The following is an 18,379-nucleotide window of genomic DNA, read 5'->3' as shown; positions in this document are numbered from 1 at the left end:
GACGTTTTTCAAAATATTAATTCTCAAATGAAAGCCGACATAAGAAGTCAACGATAATATCGGTGTTTCTTACCAATAACAAATGCTTTACATGTTATGGACCTCCCTCACGTGCTTTTAAACCGAATCAGATCACAAGAACTGTATGCTCCAACTGGGTTTTCCTTCTCAATAAATAACACAATAGCAATGAAAATAGTTGAAAATGAAAATCGTTTTCATAGGTTTTTTTTTTTTTTTTAACATTTTAACCAAATATATTGACCTGCTACTTTCAGGTAAGAAGAATCCACACGTTTCCCTCCCCAACGAGGCTCTCCAATGAGACTTCCACCGTATTTTTTAGAGCTATAAATTCTCATTTTTAGAGGAAAATGCTACTGCCCGAGACCACAGCTCACCAAGGCGATCTGAAACATCACGTTCCGTTCCAGCGAGGCAGCCTTCGACCTCGGGACAGGGGCCCCACGGGGAACGGCTGCGCCAAAGGAAAGGCAGACCTTGCCGGACAGAGGGGATCTCCACCTAGCCGGTCGTTTCGGGGGGAATGACCATGGGCGCGGGGGTGGGGGGAACGGGGAAAGTCATTACAGAGCGACCTGGCGGCTGCCTCGTGGCAGGCCCTCGGAGAAACGTGTGTTTTTTTTTTTTTTTTTTCTTTAAAAACAGGAAATCTGTTGGTAATAAAAGTACTAACTGCAGGTGACGAAGCTCTCCTGAGCTACTCATGAAACCCATCCTACCAAAGCTATTCGCTTTGAAATGCACTGAAGCGAACTGCGGGGCCCTGCGCCTCCGATCCTGTGTAACTCACCCCCATGCGCCTCTCATGTATGGCTGCGTGGGGCCTGATCTGTACACAGGTCACGGCGGGGTACATCCCCACTGTCTTTAAAAACAGAAAAATAGTCAGTTCTTTCAGGGAAATGCTTATCATCGCCTAACGAAGACAGCCGTTCAAGAGGCACTGACCCCTCCATTTCCAATGCACCCCACGATGCGACTGCACAGAAATAGCTGTGACCGTCACGGCGGCCAGGCTCCGAGGAGCTGGGAGTGGGTCCCACGTGCCTCCAGAATGCCTCGCCCTGCAGGCAGAAAACACCCTGTGCAGCTTTGATAAAAAACTCCTAGAAAAGTAATTTACGGTAATAAACCCAAGGAAGCTTTAAAAATCTTCCCAGGAACCTGAACTGCTTATAAAAGTACCTTTTTTAAAAATGACTCTGAGAGCTGAGGCTGGTTTCACACGTCACACCTCGCTCCGAAGGCGGGGACGGCGAGGCGGGTGCAGGGTCCTGTGGGCGTGAAGGCTCCTCGCTGACCTGGACCTTCCTCAGGAACAGCCGGGGACGTGTAAGGTCACGCACAGCAGGAAAATAAATTAATCCCGGCTACACACTCGCTCCAATCTAAGAACATACTATGGATAAGCAACTCTATCGGAGAACTACCAACGTGGCTTTTAAATTAAAACGCTTTTTTTTTTTTTTTTTTGTATTGTAAATGGCCAGGGTAATACAATGGAATAAATGATTTCCAACTCCACGTGGATTTAAGACCGCGATGCTCCGCTGAAACCAAGCTGCTCCACGAGAGGTGTTTCTGATTTAAGAACGAATTTCCAGCACAGGTTGACTGAAAGGATGGGAAATACAGCGTACACTTAAATAATGACAGTGTAACACAATGGACTGGGGAGCAAATATAAATAAAAATTTAACAACACGTACCCGAATTTCGTAGTAAGTCAAAACACTATCCCTATCTGCTATTCCAGGAAAGGATTCTGATGTAGGTAATAAACGTAGGTAAGGTTAAAACCCAAGTTCACGGAGTTACGAAGTCTTTAGTAGCTCAAAACTCGCCTGTAGTGTGATGTGTGTTAACATTGAGTCCCTGTGCAAACGATGTGGATGCTCGGGTCCAGACAGGAATTGCTTCAGAGCAACTACAGCAACAGACAACGAAACCCAACACACCATCCAGAGACAGTCGCTGCAGGAGGAGGTACCATGTTACAGAAAGCGTGAGCCGCCGACGGCCAGTCTCACGGACACGGACGAACTATCACGTGACATTGCACTATTCAGACACCTAGACGCACACGTCAACTTATTGATGGCGAGCAGCCTGACAGTCATCGCTCTCCTCCAGCGGCGGACGCCCCGGGCGGCAGCGGTGACCCGGTCCTCGCGAAGGGAACCGGGGCCTGTGATGACCCCGGCCATCCTCCTGGGGCAGGGGCTGCGTGGCCCGAACCGCCCCCGTTAGGTTTCCGAGTTCCCTTCGCCATTTTCGTGCGGCTGGAGCTGTTCCCTCTCCGGCTCCTCTTGAGGCGGCCGCACGCGCTTGAAAAAGCCCATCTGCCGGTTGACGAAAAAAGACCGTTACCGCCGTGGGGGGCGGACATCCAAGTATCCAAGGGCCTGTAGCATCCCCAAGGAACCGCTTCCTTCGCATCATCTGCGGTGCTCACGGCGCATCGTCATCATCCAAGACCCCGTCCTCCTCCCCTTCCTTCTTCCCTCCTCCTCCTCCTCCTCCTCCTTCCCTTCCCTCCTGCCCCGTTCTTCCTGCCCCCCGCCCCCCCTTTCCCTACGTCCATTCCTTACCCGGTGCATCACAAACACCAGGACCGCCAGCAGCAGCAGCCCCGCCAGAACCGCCAAGATGATCACCCACACCGGGACAGGCATGGGCGCCGGCTGGATGCCCCAGGTGACGTCCGTGGTGACCTGTCGGGGAAAGAAGGCTTGGGGTCTTAAGAACAGCTCACCGGCTGAGTCAGCAACTACCCGAATGCCTGCTCTGTTTTAATGGCGTTTACAGTCTTTCCTTTTATTGTGTATGAGAAGTTACGATTAAACATCTGGTTATCGACAGCAGACACACACACACACACACACACACACACACACACACACACACAAACTCCCAGCTTCGGTCACCTCTCAAACGGTTTTCAGACAATCCGATCCAGTTGGTGACGTGCTGGTCCCATTTTCAATCCTCCAATTAAAGATCTTTAAAATGCCCTCACTTCTCGGAATTTCCAACTTCCTGGCTTACTAATTAATAATCCGATCGAGCGACTCTTAGTCACTTTAACGTAAACGGAACACGTCTACGGCGCGAAGCCGAGCGCATCCGCCCCGCTCGCCCACGCCCGCGACCTACGAGGGTGGAGTTGGAGATGTCGTCGATGGGAAGATTCTTGTAGGGAAACTCAATGACGCTGAAGGAAGCGGACGACTTCAGGGAGTAGGAGCGGTTCTGGTTCTCCTTCTGCGGAAGGGACAGGCGTGTCGGGCGTTTTTTTTTTTTTTTTATTTCTTGGGAAAACGAGAGGGAAGTTTGCTCGGGCCGCGCCCCGGGGAACTCACGTTCATGAAGGTCTGGGTCCACAGCAGCGACCGCACGTACAGGATGGCGCTCTTCCCGCGGTCCAGACGCCCCACCTGGCAGACGATCTTCAAGCACTCCGCCACCCCGCAGCCCTGCCAACGAGACGTCACGGTGTCGCACGACAAGGTCACCGCCCCCTCTGCAGCCTTTTTAGGGTATATCTTTACTAGTAGCCCTGCGCACGAATCCGTGTGCCCGTAGCTCTCTGCAGGGCCTGGCCACTCTATGCCCGCTGCCCAGGGGCTCTCCGCGGCCCAGAGGCCCATCCGCGTTCCACCAGGCCGCTCACGCTGCCCGCTCTCAGCGGCCACCCCCCCGCCCCCGCCCTGCCCCGGGACTGGGGGACTCTGGTGGGGCTGAGAGGACTGGGTGCCACCGTTGTGATGGAGTGACGGTTAATTTGCATATTACCCTTTCATTAGATATGCTTGATTTCAGAGGAAGAGAGAGAGAGAGAGAGAAACATCAATGACGAGAGAGAATCCTTGATCGGCTGCTTCCTGCACGCCCCCCCACTTGGGGATCGAGCCGGCAACCTGAGCATGTGCCCTTGACTTCCTGGTTCAGAGGTTGGCGCTCCACCACGGAGCCATGCCGGCCAGGCATGCTGAACTGTTAAAATTTCAAATATTGTTCCATATGTTTTTGCTGAGGTCTCTGGGATTTTCCTGCTGTTTTTGCACTAAAGCCTCCAAGATTAGGGTGAGACCAAGAAAGGGGTGAGTTAACAGAGAACAGACCAGCATGGTGGAGCAGCGACTCTCTCATGAGCGAGCTGCAGCGACGGGCCCCGTGAAGAACAGCGGCCGTCCGGGGACGCGGGTGAGGAGGGAGGACAGCGGGGCATGCAGACAGCGGCCGCTGTGGCCGTCCGGGGACGCGGGTGAGGAGGGAGGACTGCGGGGCATGGAGACAGCGGCCGTCCGGGGACACGGGTGAGGAGGGAGGACTGCGGGGCATGGAGACAGTGGCCGCTGCGGCCGTCCGGGGACACGGGTGAGAAGGGAGGACTGCGGGGCATGCAGACAGTGGCCGCTGCGGCCGTCCGGGGACGCGGGTGAGGAGGGAGGACTGCGGGGCATGCAGACAGTGGCCGCTGCGGCCGTCCGGGGACGCGGGTGAGGAGGGAGGACTGCGGGGCATGCAGACAGCGGCCGCTGCTTCCGAGACGCTCCTCGGCGTCCGTTCCAGCGTCGCGCCCGCCCTGTCCGCTCCGCGGCACTCACCAGCGTGTGGACGCCCCCTTCGCTCTGGGCGAGGTCCCGCCTGGTGACGAGGTGGCTGCGCTCGCCCTGCCCGGCGACACTGTCGTTCTTCTCCGCCGCCGGCTGCGAACCTGAGACCTGGGGTCACATGGTAAACGGTGACACGTCGTCACGGAAAGCAGCTCCCGGCCCCCCTGTCGCACCAACGGTCGGGGGTCATTAACACGGGACGGAACACGGCGTGACGGGCAGTCCGCGACCTCATACACGTGCGGGAAGCACAGGAAGTGAGGACGCGTCCTGAATGGGTCAGAGAAGGCCGCCTGGGCCTGGCCTTGACCTCTGCCCCTGGCGCAGCCTGGAGGGGACCCTGACGACCCCCCCTCTCTGCCGGAGGAGCCTGCATGTTCACAGGGCGCCGCGTGTGTGCTGGGCGGGAGAGGGCTGTCCCCCAAAGTCTACAGAACCCCACAAAACGCCACGTTTCTAGGGCCCTAACCCAGAGAACCAGCCGTGAAACGTGGTATCTTCTCCCCAAAGACAAAATGGCAACAACAGAGCACCCTGACACTGTATCGTATGGGGACAAACCACAGTGCGATGGACCAAAGTCAGATCGGTCACTTCGGACCTCCTGACCCCGGCCAGCCTGGCTCAGGGTGGGGCACCGACCCCCGAACCAGGAGGTCATGGTTCGATTCCCGGTCAGGGCACAGGCCTGGGCTGTGGGCTCCACCCCCAGTGTGGGGCGTGCAGGAGGCAGCCAATCCGTGATGTTTCTCTCTCTCTATCCCTCTCACTTCCTCTCTCCCCACAGTTCACATTTAAAAAGAATATCTTCAGCCCTGGCCGGTGTGGCTCAGTGGATAGAGCGTCGGCCTGCGGACTGAAGGGTCCCAGGTTCGATTCCGGTCAAGGGCATGTACCTTGGTTGCGGGCACATCCCCAGTCAGGGGTGTGCAGGAGGCAGCTAATCGATGTTTCTCTCTCATTGATGTTTCTAACTCTCTCCCTCTCCTTTCCTCTCTGTAAAAAAATCAATAAAATAAATTAAAAAAATATATATCTTCAGCCCTGGCTGGTTTGGCTCAGTGGATAGAGCGTCGGCCTGCGGACTGAAGGGTCCCAGGTTCGATTCCGGTCAAGGGCACATGCCCGGGTTGCAGGCTCGATCCCTAGGTAGGGGATGTGCAGGAGGCAGCTAATCAGTGGTTCTCTCTTATCAATGATGTTTCTATCGCTCTCTCCCTCTTCCTCTCCCTTCTCTAAAATCAATAACAACAACATTAAAAAAAAAAAAAAAGAATACCTCCAGAGGTCACTGAACACCCCACAGAGACATGGCGCCCCAGGGCTCCAGAGAATTAGCCCTCACGCATTATGCAAACAAGCCATTTCACCCTCAGTGCCCTGGTGATAAACTATAACCGGTCTGCAGAACAGGCTGTGGATGAAAAGAGTTGCTTCATTTCATGCATTTCTTGGGTCGGTTTAGGGCCGTGGTCGGCAAACTGGGGCTCTTTGGCCCCTTGAGTGTGGCTCTTGCACAAAATACCACGGCCTGGGCGAGTCTATGTTGAAGAAGTGGCGTTAGGAGAAGTTTACGTTTAAAAAACGTGGCTCTCCAAAGAAATGTCAGTCGTCGTGCTGTTGGTATTTGGCTCTGTGGACGAAGGAGTTTGCCGACCACTGGTTTAGGGGAAAAGCGATGGAACCCGCCGGGCGATGAGCCGCCACGGGCCCTACCTTGATCCTCAGGGGGTTGATCTCCGTGTCGGCCGTGCAGTTCATGGGCCCGTCCACGTCGTACTGGAGGATGTAGAGCAGCGTGCTGTTGTGGTACTTGTGGGGCCACTGCAGGGTCAGCATGGCCTTGCTGAAGGAGCTGGGGCCGTTGTTCCTCAGCTACGGGGGCAGGAAGACGGAAACCTCGGTCCGGCCACGCTCCATCCCACAGCGCCCCTCCCCTCCCGCCTGCAGCGGCCCTAGCAACAAGAGCGGAAGCAGAGCGTCTCCACGGTGACGCTCGGGTCACCACACGCCTGTTGCTATGCCACAGGGACCAAACGCGGCATCTGCTCGGGGGGCGGCCAGGATGAAGATATAAACCCAGAGGAAGGTGCGGGCACGCTGCTGATGAAAGACGGCATGGAAAACGCCCGTCCGGCAGACACCAGGTCGGGTCTGCAGTGTCCCCATGAGAATGCTCGGGACCTGCGGCCCCATTCCAGCAGCACGAACGGGTTTTAGACAAGCACGGGCGCTGACGGCGCTCTGCAGCCACGTGAAGCGACGTGGCTAATGACGATGACGCAGGAACCATTCACAGCACCCCCACCCCCCGCCCCGGTGCAGAGTCACACCAGCTCAGTTTCCCTAAAACGCAGACAGACGCGTCTTTCCAGAGTCGCCGGTCCCCTCTGTGCGCCCCCGAGGGACCCGCGGAAGGCCCCCCCCCAGCCCCCGCGCACCTCGTAGATGTGCTGGATCACCGGCCCCACGTCCTCCTCGGTCTCGGGGTTCTCCTTGTGCTCCCAGTTGGGGATCGGGAGGAAGACGTGGTCAGGACTCGAGACCCTAAATGACCAAGGAAACCCACCGCGAATATCAAAGGGACAGTCGGTTCGTCTCCCAGAGCGCCCTGCACCCAAAGGAGAAAAGCAGACCTCACTTCATTCTTTTTTTTTGCTCCCACCCCCCTTTCCCCCAGACCTAACTTTCAAAAAGCGCTGCGCCTGCAACCCGAAGCAGCGAGGGGCCGAGGCTTTACTTTCCAAAGGTAACCTGGCTGGTGTGGGTAAGTGGTTAGCGCGCCGGCCCTGCGCCCTGGAGGTCACGGGTTGGATCCCAGTCAAGGGCATGCACCCGGCTTGCAGGTTGGATCCCTGGACCCGGCGGAGGTGCGTGCGGGAGGCAACCATCCCGGTGTCTCCGTCACATCGATGCTTTCTCTCTCCGTCTCTCCCCGCTCCCCTCCCTTCCACGCTCTCGAAAACTCGGGGGGAAGATGTCCCCAGGTGAAGGCTAACCAACCACTTCTGAAGTGGCTTAAGCCGTGAGAAGGCGCGACGCTCCTCGGTGACCACACTGACCCTCGGATCTCCACCGCCGCCAGCACAGCCAGGTCAACTCTGTACGACACCACGGGGCTGACTTTATCGAAGAGATTGGAGCTGGAAGAGAAAAACACCCTCAGCACCGAACTGACACCATCCCCACCCACCAAGATCGCGGGAGGCCAGGGCAGGGACACCCAAAACGAGCAAAGGAAAAGCAACGAAGAAATGAAAAACATCTAAATCCATCATTTTCATGAGCACTTAATTCCAAGTTTTACTTAACTCTACGTTTTGTTTCATAAACTCAAACTGACAAAGTCATTCTTATGATATAAACAATGATTTTAAAGGGGCATAATCAGGTAAGGAAGTGTTAGTCTATTCCCGTGGTCGGCACACTGCGGCTCGCGAGCCACAGGCGGCTCTTTGGCCCCTGGAGTGTGGCTCTTCCACAAAATACCACGGCCTGGGCGAGTCTATGTTGAAGAAGTGGCGTTAGAAGAAGTTTACGTTTAAAAAATGTGGCTCTCCAAAGAAATTTCAATCGTTGTCGTGTTGGTATTTGGCTCTGTGGACTCATGAGTTTGCCGACCACCGGTCTATTCTATCGCATATTAAATTACATTACATACCCTTTTTAACAAATATTTCCCCCACCGTTATACACTGAAAAGGTGGTTTCAGTCCCCCAACGAACTCAACAGAAAAAGCGGAGAGGCCGTGTCATACCTTCGGATCTGTAGGTCGAACTTCACCGACGTGTCCATCTCTGACTGCTGGTGCACACTGAACCGGAGGCCGGCGAGGAGCTGACGGGGCAGGGGAGGGGGTGATGTCAGTAAAATCAGGTCCCATTCGTGACAGTCCAACGTCCAATACAAAAGAAAGTCCTAATCGCGTTCTTCTGCGCTTGCAAGGACCCGGAAGGGCCTTAACAAGGGTCATTACGTCGGATCTTCCACGCAAACCTCTTTTAGGACGGCCTGGGCCGGCCCATATGGGGCCTGAGGAACAACGGTTCTGAATGGTAATTCCACCTCCTCGTAACACCCCCCGCCTCCCCCCAGAACGAAAAAGTCAACGTCCGTTCATTCAGTGGGAGGAAGTAACGAGGCACAGTGATCTGCCTGCAGGAAGCGAGCCCTGCACGTGTGTGACGGGGCAGGAAGGAGTGGACGGTTCATGAGCGCAGGAGTGGACTCAGGAGGCCCGGGCGGGGCCAGCCCCGACTCCCCGCAGCTCGCCGCGCTCCACACCAAGCGCCCGACTCCTGCGGGCGGGAACGTGAGGGGAGGCGAGGAAGCCGGCTTCGGGTTCGTGTCAACGACACCTAAAAAGGCCTTTCGGCCAAAACCGGTGTGGCTCGGTGGATAGAGCGTCGGCCTGCGGACTGGGGGGTCCCGGGTTCGATTCCGGTCAAGGGCATGTGCCTTGGTTGCGGGCACATCCCCAGTGGGAGGTGTGCAGGAGGCAGCTGATCGATGTTTCTCTCTCATCGATGTTTCTGACTCTCTATCCCTCTCCCTTCCTCTCTGTAAAAAATCAATAAAATATATTAAAAAAAAAAAAATAAGCCTTTCGTCCAACTGCCTCCCGCGTTCCACAGCCGGAGCGGAAGAAGGGAAACCACCTGGGGTGGTCGGGACTGGAGGAGCTGCGAGTGGGGAAGCTAGAGACCGAGAAACAGGAAGGCGACAGAAGCACGCGCCACCTGTCCACGGGACGTTGTGTTCAACACGCGTGAGCCCTGGCCGATGGCTCCGTGGTTCGAGCATCTGCCGATCACGGCCCTCGAAATCAAAACCCACGGAAAGGCACCATTTTGAAGTGTTTATTTAAAGAATTTATAGTAGCCAAAACCCGTTTGGCTCAGTGGATAGAGCGTCAGCCTGTGGACTGAAAGGTCCCGGGTTCGATTCCGGTCAAGGGCATGTAACTTGGTTGCGGGCACATCCCCGGTAGGAGGTGTGCAGGAGGCAGCTGATTGATGTTTCTCTCTCATCGATGTTTCTAACTCTCTATCCCTCTCCCTTCCTCTCTGTAAAAAATCAATAAAATATATTTTTTAAAAAAGAATTTATCGCCGAAACCGGTTTGGCTCAGTGGTAGAGCGTCGGCCTGCGGACTGAAAGGTCCCAGGTTCGATTCCGGTCAAGGGCATGTAACTTGGTTGCGGGCATGTCCCCAGTAGGGGGTGTGCAGGAGGCAGCTGATCGATGTTTCTCTCTCATCGATGTTTCTAACTCTCTATCCCTCTCCCTTCCTCTCTGTAAAAAATCAATAAAATATATTTAAAAAAAAAAAAAAAAGAATTTATCGTAGACAAACCCCCAGGGGGAGGGAAAAAAAAAGTACTACTTCCACAGGGGTCCTCAGACTTTTTAAACAGGGGCCAGTTCACTGTCCCTCAGACCGTGGGAGGGCCGGACTATAGTTTAAAAAAAAACTATGAACAAATTCCTATGCGCACTGCGGGCCGGGACGCGTCGGCTGCTGAGCAGGACAGGCAGCGGCCCCCGGAGGGCCGGATCCATGTCCTCGGCGGCCGCCTGTGGCCCGCGGGCCGTCGTGTGAGGACGCCTGCTTTAGAAGATAAACACTCGCATGTAATTAAAACGTCTCACCTGGGTCCCGGCCTTCATGGGGTTCCCCAGGTCACACACCACCTGCCGGCTCTGGTTTTCTGTCTTAAAGGCACAGGAAAGTCGCGCCAGGGCCTGGGACAGACAGACAAGGAGAAAGGGTTACGAGGAAAGTAAGTTAATGACAAAAAAAGAAAAAGGGAGAAAGCAGAAACCATGAGACTAAGAGTCCCCAGACCAGGGGTCCTCACACTTTTTACACAGGGGGCCAGTTCCCTGTCCCTCAGACCGTGGGAGGGCCGGACTATAGTTTAAAAAAAAAAAACGATGAACAAATTCCTATGCGCACTGCGGGCCCGGGACGCGTCGGCTGCTAAGCAGGACAGGCAGCGGCCCCCGGCGGGCCGGATCCATGTCCTCGGCGGGCCGCATGTGGCCCGCGGGCCGTAGTTTGAGGACGCCTGCCCTAGACAGTGTCACGCAGTCAGACATTCCAGTCCCTGCTGGACAGGCAAGTGCACGCATCTGAGCACACGGGCGAGTCAGGCAGAGGCCAGGTGTGCGCAGGGCCACACGCACAAGCGGAAGCCCTTGTGGCAGGTCCTGGACGCAGACACGCGACCCCAGCCTCTGAAGGCCCGAGTCCGAAGGCCAGGCCAGGGCACCCTCTGCCCGACTGGCTCCGGGCCCTCGGCTGGCCATGCCCACCATGCCCTGCCAGAGCCTGACGCAGGGCAGGAGCTGGCCAGGGGGCGGGGGACAGGCACGCTGGCCGGCCGTGCAGCCTCGGGGGGCGGGCTGGGCAGGCACGCACCGCTCGGGGAGCCCCCGGGGCACGGGGACCTGGGCTGCCCCGGGTCACGGAGGCCGCGCTCACCTCGCTGTTGCGGACGACGCCGATGAAGTCGGCCTGCGGGGGGAGGGCCACGGTGAGCTCCGCCTCGTAGGCGCCTTCGCCCTGGTTCTGCGCCTTCACCATGAGGGTCAGCGGGTTGTCATCCCCGATGTAGATCTTCTTCTGGTCTCTGCGGGGCGACACAGGCCCGGCCGTCAGACAGGCTGCGTGGGGCAGCGCAGCCGTCCATGGGACAGGACACAGGCACGCAGACAGCAGCACCGACACCCTCCCAGCGTCCCGGGGCATTTACACGACGGCCCAGCTCAGCCGTGGGCAAACTACGGTCCGCGGGCCAGATCCGGCCCGTTCGGCTGTTCTATCCGGCCCGCGGAACCGAAAGAGCGGAGGGTTCTCTTGCTCTCCCCTCCGCTCCTTTACTTTGAATTTATATTCGTTCACACAAACACTCCATCCATGCTTTGGTTCCGGCCCTCCGGTCCAGTTGAAGAACCCATGGTGGCCCTCGAGTCAGAAAGTTTGCCCACCCCTGGCCCAGCTCAACAGGGAACGGACCGGCACGCGGCGCAGAGCCCACACGCGTCGGAGCGCACAGGGCCGACGCCACGGCACCTCCCCGCCGCGCACACCCACCGCGGGCGGCATTTTACGTCTCGGGGCGTGCTCAGTCTCTGAGTTTAGGAAAACACGGAATTGCTCGTTTGTCCCGATTCCCACAAGAACGCTTTGTGGTCGTGTCTCGTGCACATGTGATGGGATTCCTCCCGTCGGGAGGAGGCCGATGACGAAAGGCGTCCTAAGAGGACGTGGTGCTGAAACCGGTGTGGCTCAGTGGACAGAGCGTCGGCCTGCGGACTCAAGGGTCCCGGGTTCGATTCCGGTCAAGGGCATGGACCTTGGTTGGGGGCACATCCCCAGTAGGGGGTGTGCAGGAGGCAGCTGATGGATGTTTCTCTCCCATCGATGTTTCTAACTCTCTCTCCCTCTCCCTTCCTCTCTGTGGAAAATCAATAAAATATATTTATAAAAAAAAAAATAGAGGACGTGGTGGCCCTCTTACACGACCCAGCGGGGGATGGCACCAGGCCTGGCGCCTACACAGCTGGCGAGAACTCAGCGCCCGCGGCTCTGACGCTCAGTGCCGGCAGCCTGGCCGTCACAAACCATCACGCCTCACCCTCCAATGTAACCAGTTCTCACGCAGACACGCTGCCGCTGGGGTGGGACATGGGCTCCCCCACCTGCCGTCTTGTGACTGAGTCACGGGCAGAGAGGCCTCACCTGTCCACGGAGACCTCCAGCTTGGGTTTGCAGACGTTGTCTTCGCCGCAGTCCAGGAGGATGTGGGCCTAGGAGAGAGGAGCGTTTATGTCTCCTGCACGAGGGGAGAGCGGTGCGGGTCACACCTGCGGGGCATGTCCCACTACACGTGAAGCGCGTGAACACTCATGTGCACACGTATATACGTGTACGTGGATTCGTCAACTTCGTCGCATGCTAACAGACAGGACCCGTGGCTCCTTCCTTTACACGGGTCAGCGAACGGCCAGGAATGGCACAGAAGAAAAGGACTCGGACATAAGATGACCAGGTGGACGCTGTTCGCTCCATCCCCGGTTGAGCTGTTACGGTTGTGGAATGAAGCGTCACACGGAAGAGAAAGGGACAGTCAAAAATGAGGGTTCAGCCAGGCTGGCGTGGCTCGGTGACGGAGCCTCAAACTATAGACCAGGAGGTCACGGCTCGATTCCCGGTCAGGGCACATGGCCGGGGTGCAGGCTCCATCCCCAGTGCGGGGCGTGCAGGAGGCAGCTGAGCATCGTTGATGTTTCTATCTGCCTCCCTCTCCCTTCTCCTCTGAAGTCAATAAAAATAAAAAAGTAAATGAGGGCTCAGCGGCTGTTAGCTAAGGTGTGTGATCTGGGGCAAAATTAACTCCTTCTAGCGTTTCCCATTAGACTACGGTTCTGCCAACATCATGGAAACGCGGCTGCGGAGTGTAAAGGAAGGAGGGGACAGAGGGGCAGTTCAGAGAGCAAGCCACGGGGAACAGCCACAGGAACAGCCACAGGAACAGCACAGGGAACAGCCACGGGGAACAGCCACGGGGACAGCTACAGGGAACAGCCACGGGGAATAGCCACCGAGAACCAGGAGTCCAGCGTGCACAGCCACGTGGCGAGAGGACGGAAACCATCCTAGACGCACACATATGCTAAGTATCCACATGCAAAATAAAATATAAACCACATCGTTAAAACACACAAATCACGGAAGACTTTGGATTTTAATACACAAGCATATTAGAATATATTTTAATTTGCCTTACTCGTCTACCATGTATAGTTTTATCAAACCACACACAAAAAGAGTATTTGAGCCCGGCCATCGTGGCTCAGTGGTTGAGCATTCACCCACGAACCAGGAGGTCATGGTTTGATTCCCGGTCAGGGTACATGCCTGGGTTGCGAGCTCGATCCCCAGTGGGGGGTGTGCAGGAGGCAGCCGATCCATGATTCTCTCTCATCATGGATATTTCCATCTTTCTCCCTCTCCCTTTCTCTCTGAAATCAATAAAAACATATTTTTTGTCCTAGCTGGTTTGGCTCAGTGGATAGAGCGTTGGCCTGCGGACTGAAGGGTCCCGGGTTCGATTCCAGTCAAGGGCATGTACCTTGGTTGCGGGCACATCCCCAGTGGGGGGTGTGCAGGAGGCAGCTGATCAATGTTTCTCTCTCATCGATGTTTCTAACTCTCTCTCCCTCTCCCTTCCTCTCTGTAAAAAATCAATAAAATATATTTAAAAAAAAATTTTTAAAAACATATTTTTTTAAAAAAGAGTATTTGAGATGTTAGAGTGTTAGACAAAGAAAAAATAACAACCAAAATGTAGGGTAAAGAATCCTATAAAAGAAGAAATATGAACCTAAAAATATGAACATGCAATAAAAGAAGAAGAAATGGGAAATGCAATCATAATACCTGAATACATGGTTTTACATAACATTTTCTGAAAATACTGTAATACAGCCTGTATGACATTCTATCGCTTTACTTGGTTTTATGAAAAGAAAGTACTATACATATATATATGTGTGTGTGTGTGTGTGTATTTTTTTAAATTAAATCAAAGGCAAAACAGATATTAAACTTGTTTAGCAAAATATTAAACTACTACGTGAACTGGCGTTTTGTTTTTTCCTTGAATTATTTCACTGTTTGATGTGAGCCCACCTTTCCCTCCGTATCCGAGTTCTCAGTGGCTTTCAATGTCTCTCACTTGAGTCCTTCCCCTTTCACTCCTTTGACCGAAATCCCCAGGTTATGAAAGCCATCCTTGTGCTAATTTAAAATACGCACGGCAAGACCGTCAGGAAATTAACGCGCACGACCGACCGGGGAGAAGCTAAGGAGGCGCAGTACCTGCCGACTGAGGTTGGCGGGCGTGAACTGGTTGAGGATGGGACGCAGGCCCGTGGCGTCGGCGGCGGTTCTGTAGTCCAACCGATACTCCATGAAAACGGTGATCGGAGTGAGCTTGTCTCTAAACTCAGATTCGTCCTAGAAACGGAGCAGCCGCGCGTTAACGAGGACGTCACACTCCCCGGAGAGACCGTACGTGCCGGAGACACAGCCAGCTGTGTGACGCATCTCGGTCCCGTTCTACCCAAACCCTCCGTGAACGGGGGCTTATAAAAGAAGGAAACATCCAAAAAGACTACTATTCACTGAGGACACAATCAATTTATCATTACCACGTAATTATTTGATTCACACAAAAACACACGGAGCGCGTTCATAAAACGAGCACTCCAGTACACGCCCACCCTGGCCCGTGTGGCTCAGTGGTTGAGCGTCGACCTACGATCCAAGAAGCCACTGGTCTGATTCCCGGTCAGGGCACACGCCCGGGCTGCGGGCTCAACTCCCCGTGTGGGGCGTGCAGGAGGCAGCCGATCAATGATGTTTCTCTCTCATCGATGTTCCTCTCTCTCTATCCCTCGCCTTCCTCTCTCCAAAATAAATAAACACGTATGTTTTAAAAACACACGCCCAATACCGTGACCGGAACAGTACTGCCATCGCGTCAGCTACCCCCGTGGTCCTCTCTGGAGCGCCTCATCCCTCTGCCTTCCCCGCGTGACCACCGTCCTGAGCTAAGGCCCCTTCCCGTGCTTGCCTGCAGCCGTTTGTTAGCGTGTACATGTCTCTGAACAGCAAGGTCCTGAGTTTGCTTTCCCTGTCCATTTAAAAATTAGGTCAGACAGCCCTGACCAATGTGGCTCAGTGGACAGAGCGTCGGCCTGCGGACTGAAGGGCCCCGGGTTCGATTCCGGTCAAGGGCATGGACCTTGGTTGCGGGCACATCCCCAGTAGGAGGTGTGCAGGAGGCGGCTGATGGATGTTTCTCTCTCATCGATGTTTCTAACTCTCTATCTCTCTCCCTTCCTCTCTGTAAAAAATCAATAAAATAAATAAAAATTAAGTCATAATGTTCTGATTTGCTTCCTTCCATTCAATACTCTTGTTGGAATCTCTGGATCCGTAGCCAGATGCCTTATCCATCCCGCCACTGGCCCCGTTCTCACGGCCACCGTGTAAGCTTCCCCGTGTTTGCATTTTGCCCGTTTTCTTTTGTGTCTGACCATTATCCGATACAGGACTTTACATCCTCGGTTACATTTATTCCGAGGTTGCTGTGGGGTTTCGGTGCGATGGTAAATGAGACTGCCCTCTCAGTTCCCCTTTCCGATAGTCTACTTTTAACGTATAAAAATGCCGCTGACATCTGGGCACCCACTCTGTATCCTGCCGCTTTAACTGAATTCATGGACCAGTTCTGGTAGTTTTGGGTGGAACCTTTAGGGCTTCTTTTATTTTAATTTTGGAAAGAGAGGGAGAGCGATGCCACAGCCATGATGAGGAGCACTGACAGGCTGCCTCCTGCACGCCCCCCGCCCCCCGCCCTTGGGATCGTGCCCGCAACCCGGGCCTGTGCCCTGACCGGGCATGGAACCAGCCCCCTGGTGCCTGGGTGGACGTCCCACACCGAGCCGCACGGCTGGGCGTGTGCGTGTTCTGTAGACTGCTTCGCTCCTTTCTGCTCCGACCGTCCCTGTTCCCTTCCTCCCGCACACTCGGGCTCTGCTTGCTGCTGTTCTTGTTCTAGTCCGGCCGTGGGCAAACTACGGCCCGCGGGCCGGATCCGGCCCGTTCGGCTGTTCTATCCGGCCCGCGGAGCCGAAAGAGCGGAGGGTTCTCTTGCTCTCCCCTCCGCTCCTTTACTTTGAATTTATATGAGTTCACACAAACACTCCATCCATGCTTCTGTTCCGGCCCTCCGGTCCAGTTTAAGAACCCATGGTGGCCCTCGAGTCAAAACGTTTGCCCACCCCTGCCGTCTAGTCTCTTTCCATGTCAAGTTAGGTTGTTTCCCGAAGAGTTTTCTTGTCTCTGGAGGGAGGCCTGTGAAGCCACACATCCCCTCAGGAGGGGGGCCCTGCGCCCCACAGACGGTGCTGTGGGGAGGCGCTTGGGAGTATGTGGTCTCCCAGGAGGAGGAGGAGGAGGCCGCTACTCGGGTGGGGCGTTTGAAAGAGCCCCACTTCCTCACGCCCATCTCCCTGTGGCCTGAACGCACGTGAGCAAGTGTGGCTCTTCAGGTGCACGAACACGTACGGAATGTGAACATCGGAATGTGAACACGGCCCCGAGGAGGAGGAAGACGGCAGGAGAGGAGGAGAGACGGCGGAGGGGGAGGGGTCTCACCCGCAGGTACGCCACCAGCTCCTCGCACTGCATGCGGCCCCCCCTGGAGACGGTCATGTTCTTGGGGTGGCCCGGGGACCTGTTATGGAGAAACAGTGCTCGGCGAATTGCTCCCTTTTGCTTGAGTTTATCCAAAAGAAGCTCCACCTGGAAGTCTACACAAACCAAAGGTTTATAACCAACGTGGCCCCGCGGACACCACCCCGGCCCCCTCCCCCCCGCCGGCTCATGCACAGATGTCCCCCCCGCCCCGGCTCATGCACAGATGCCCCCCCCCCCCCCGGCTCACTCGGGATGCTACGCTCCGTGGTGAGGCCACACGGATTCGTTCGGAATAAACGTGCCACCGTTAACGACATAATCCACCCAGCTATTCCCCGGGTCAGGTCACAGGGACTCGGGCAGAGGGACACCTCCCCGCCGGGTCGGAGGAACAGCTCGAGGGGAGGGAGGCCCGCGGAGCTCCGTGTAAACGACACGCGATGGCGGCTCGGAGGCACCCGCTCCGCTAGAGTCAGCGCCGCGATGAGCGAGCCGTGTGCGTCCCTCCCCACCCCCGCGTCCCCGAGCGACTCCCCCCACTGTCCCTGAACGGGTCCCTCTCAGGTGACGCGTGACCCAGACAGACAAGCGTTTCGTGCAAACTGGCAACTCTCCGGGCGGGACCCCGGACGACCGCCCGCCGTGAAAGGGCCTGGGGGTCACGCAGCACGTGGCCACACGCAGCGGCTCGGGTCCAGCGTCACCCGCGGGCGACGGTGCAGCCCCCGCGTGAAGCCAGCGTCCGGGTGGGCGCCTCTAAGGTCCGGGCCCGAAGGGGCGCCTTCCCGGGAGGGAGCGCGGCCCCTGCAGCCACAGCGTCTCTCCCAGCTTCTCCCAACGCTGAGCTTCAGGCCCACCTCGGGTGGAGCCCGGGCTATTCGCTTCCGGTTCTGCTCCACCCGCCCCCCCCCCCCCCGCCCTCCGTGCTCTCTCACCAGGCACGCCCTCCCACGGCCCTGACACGCCTCTCCTCTGTGGGGGGCCTCCTCTCCCCCCCCCAGGGCTGCCCCCCTGCTCCCCGTGAACGCCACACACCAGCACCACCACACGCACCACCGCACGCACCACCGCACGCACCACCACACGCACCAGCACCACCGCACGCACCACCACACGCATTAGCACCACCACACGCACCAGCACCACTGCACCCACCATTCAGTGGCCCAGACCGCGCCTCCTCCTCTCTCCTAAGCCACCTCCCGTTCAGAGCCAGCGGGGCCCCCCCGAGGCCTAAAGACGGAGTTCACAGGAGCCCCCGGCTCATTCCATGGGCCGGTCCCCGCCTCGCACAGGCAGCGCTGGGCCTGGAGGCCGCAGGCTCGCTCAGCAGGACTGCTGGCAGCTCAGCAAACAAGTGGCCTCTTTCCCCGCGGCCGAGTTCCCACCCAAGGACTGCTGCAGTGCCTGGCGCTGGACTCACTCCAGGAGCGACTGCGCGCGGCCCCAGCCCCCCAG

The 18,379-nt window shown here is 56.5% G+C and overlaps 1 protein-coding gene across 2 annotated transcripts in view; it reads right to left on the bottom strand.

Annotated features, from left to right (window-relative positions):
- ITGAV (integrin subunit alpha V) overlaps window positions 1-18,379 on the bottom strand; it is a 62,372-nt gene continuing 43,993 nt past the window's right edge. For both annotated transcript variants that reach the window (XM_080668900.1, XM_080668899.1), the window contains exons 17-30: window positions 16,880-17,034; window positions 14,534-14,671; window positions 12,392-12,459; window positions 11,132-11,279; window positions 10,297-10,389; window positions 8,402-8,481; window positions 7,706-7,786; window positions 7,085-7,190; window positions 6,360-6,518; window positions 4,635-4,751; window positions 3,387-3,500; window positions 3,181-3,288; window positions 2,616-2,738; window positions 1-2,366 (exon numbers count right to left, since the gene is read on the bottom strand). In XM_080668900.1, coding sequence (XP_080525026.1) covers window positions 2,271-2,366; window positions 2,616-2,738; window positions 3,181-3,288; window positions 3,387-3,500; window positions 4,635-4,751; window positions 6,360-6,518; window positions 7,085-7,190; window positions 7,706-7,786; window positions 8,402-8,481; window positions 10,297-10,389; window positions 11,132-11,279; window positions 12,392-12,459; window positions 14,534-14,671; window positions 16,880-17,034 — 1,586 coding nt within the window. In that variant the 3' untranslated portion in view covers window positions 1-2,270. The remainder of the gene's footprint in view (window positions 2,367-2,615; window positions 2,739-3,180; window positions 3,289-3,386; window positions 3,501-4,634; window positions 4,752-6,359; window positions 6,519-7,084; window positions 7,191-7,705; window positions 7,787-8,401; window positions 8,482-10,296; window positions 10,390-11,131; window positions 11,280-12,391; window positions 12,460-14,533; window positions 14,672-16,879; window positions 17,035-18,379) is intronic.

This window comes from Plecotus auritus (assembly GCF_963455305.1).
Source record: "Plecotus auritus genome assembly, chromosome: 5".
Classification (NCBI taxonomy): domain Eukaryota; kingdom Metazoa; phylum Chordata; class Mammalia; order Chiroptera; family Vespertilionidae; genus Plecotus; species Plecotus auritus.
The sequence above is the reverse complement of the archived record's forward strand: the minus strand, read 5'-3'. Positions and strand labels throughout refer to the sequence as shown.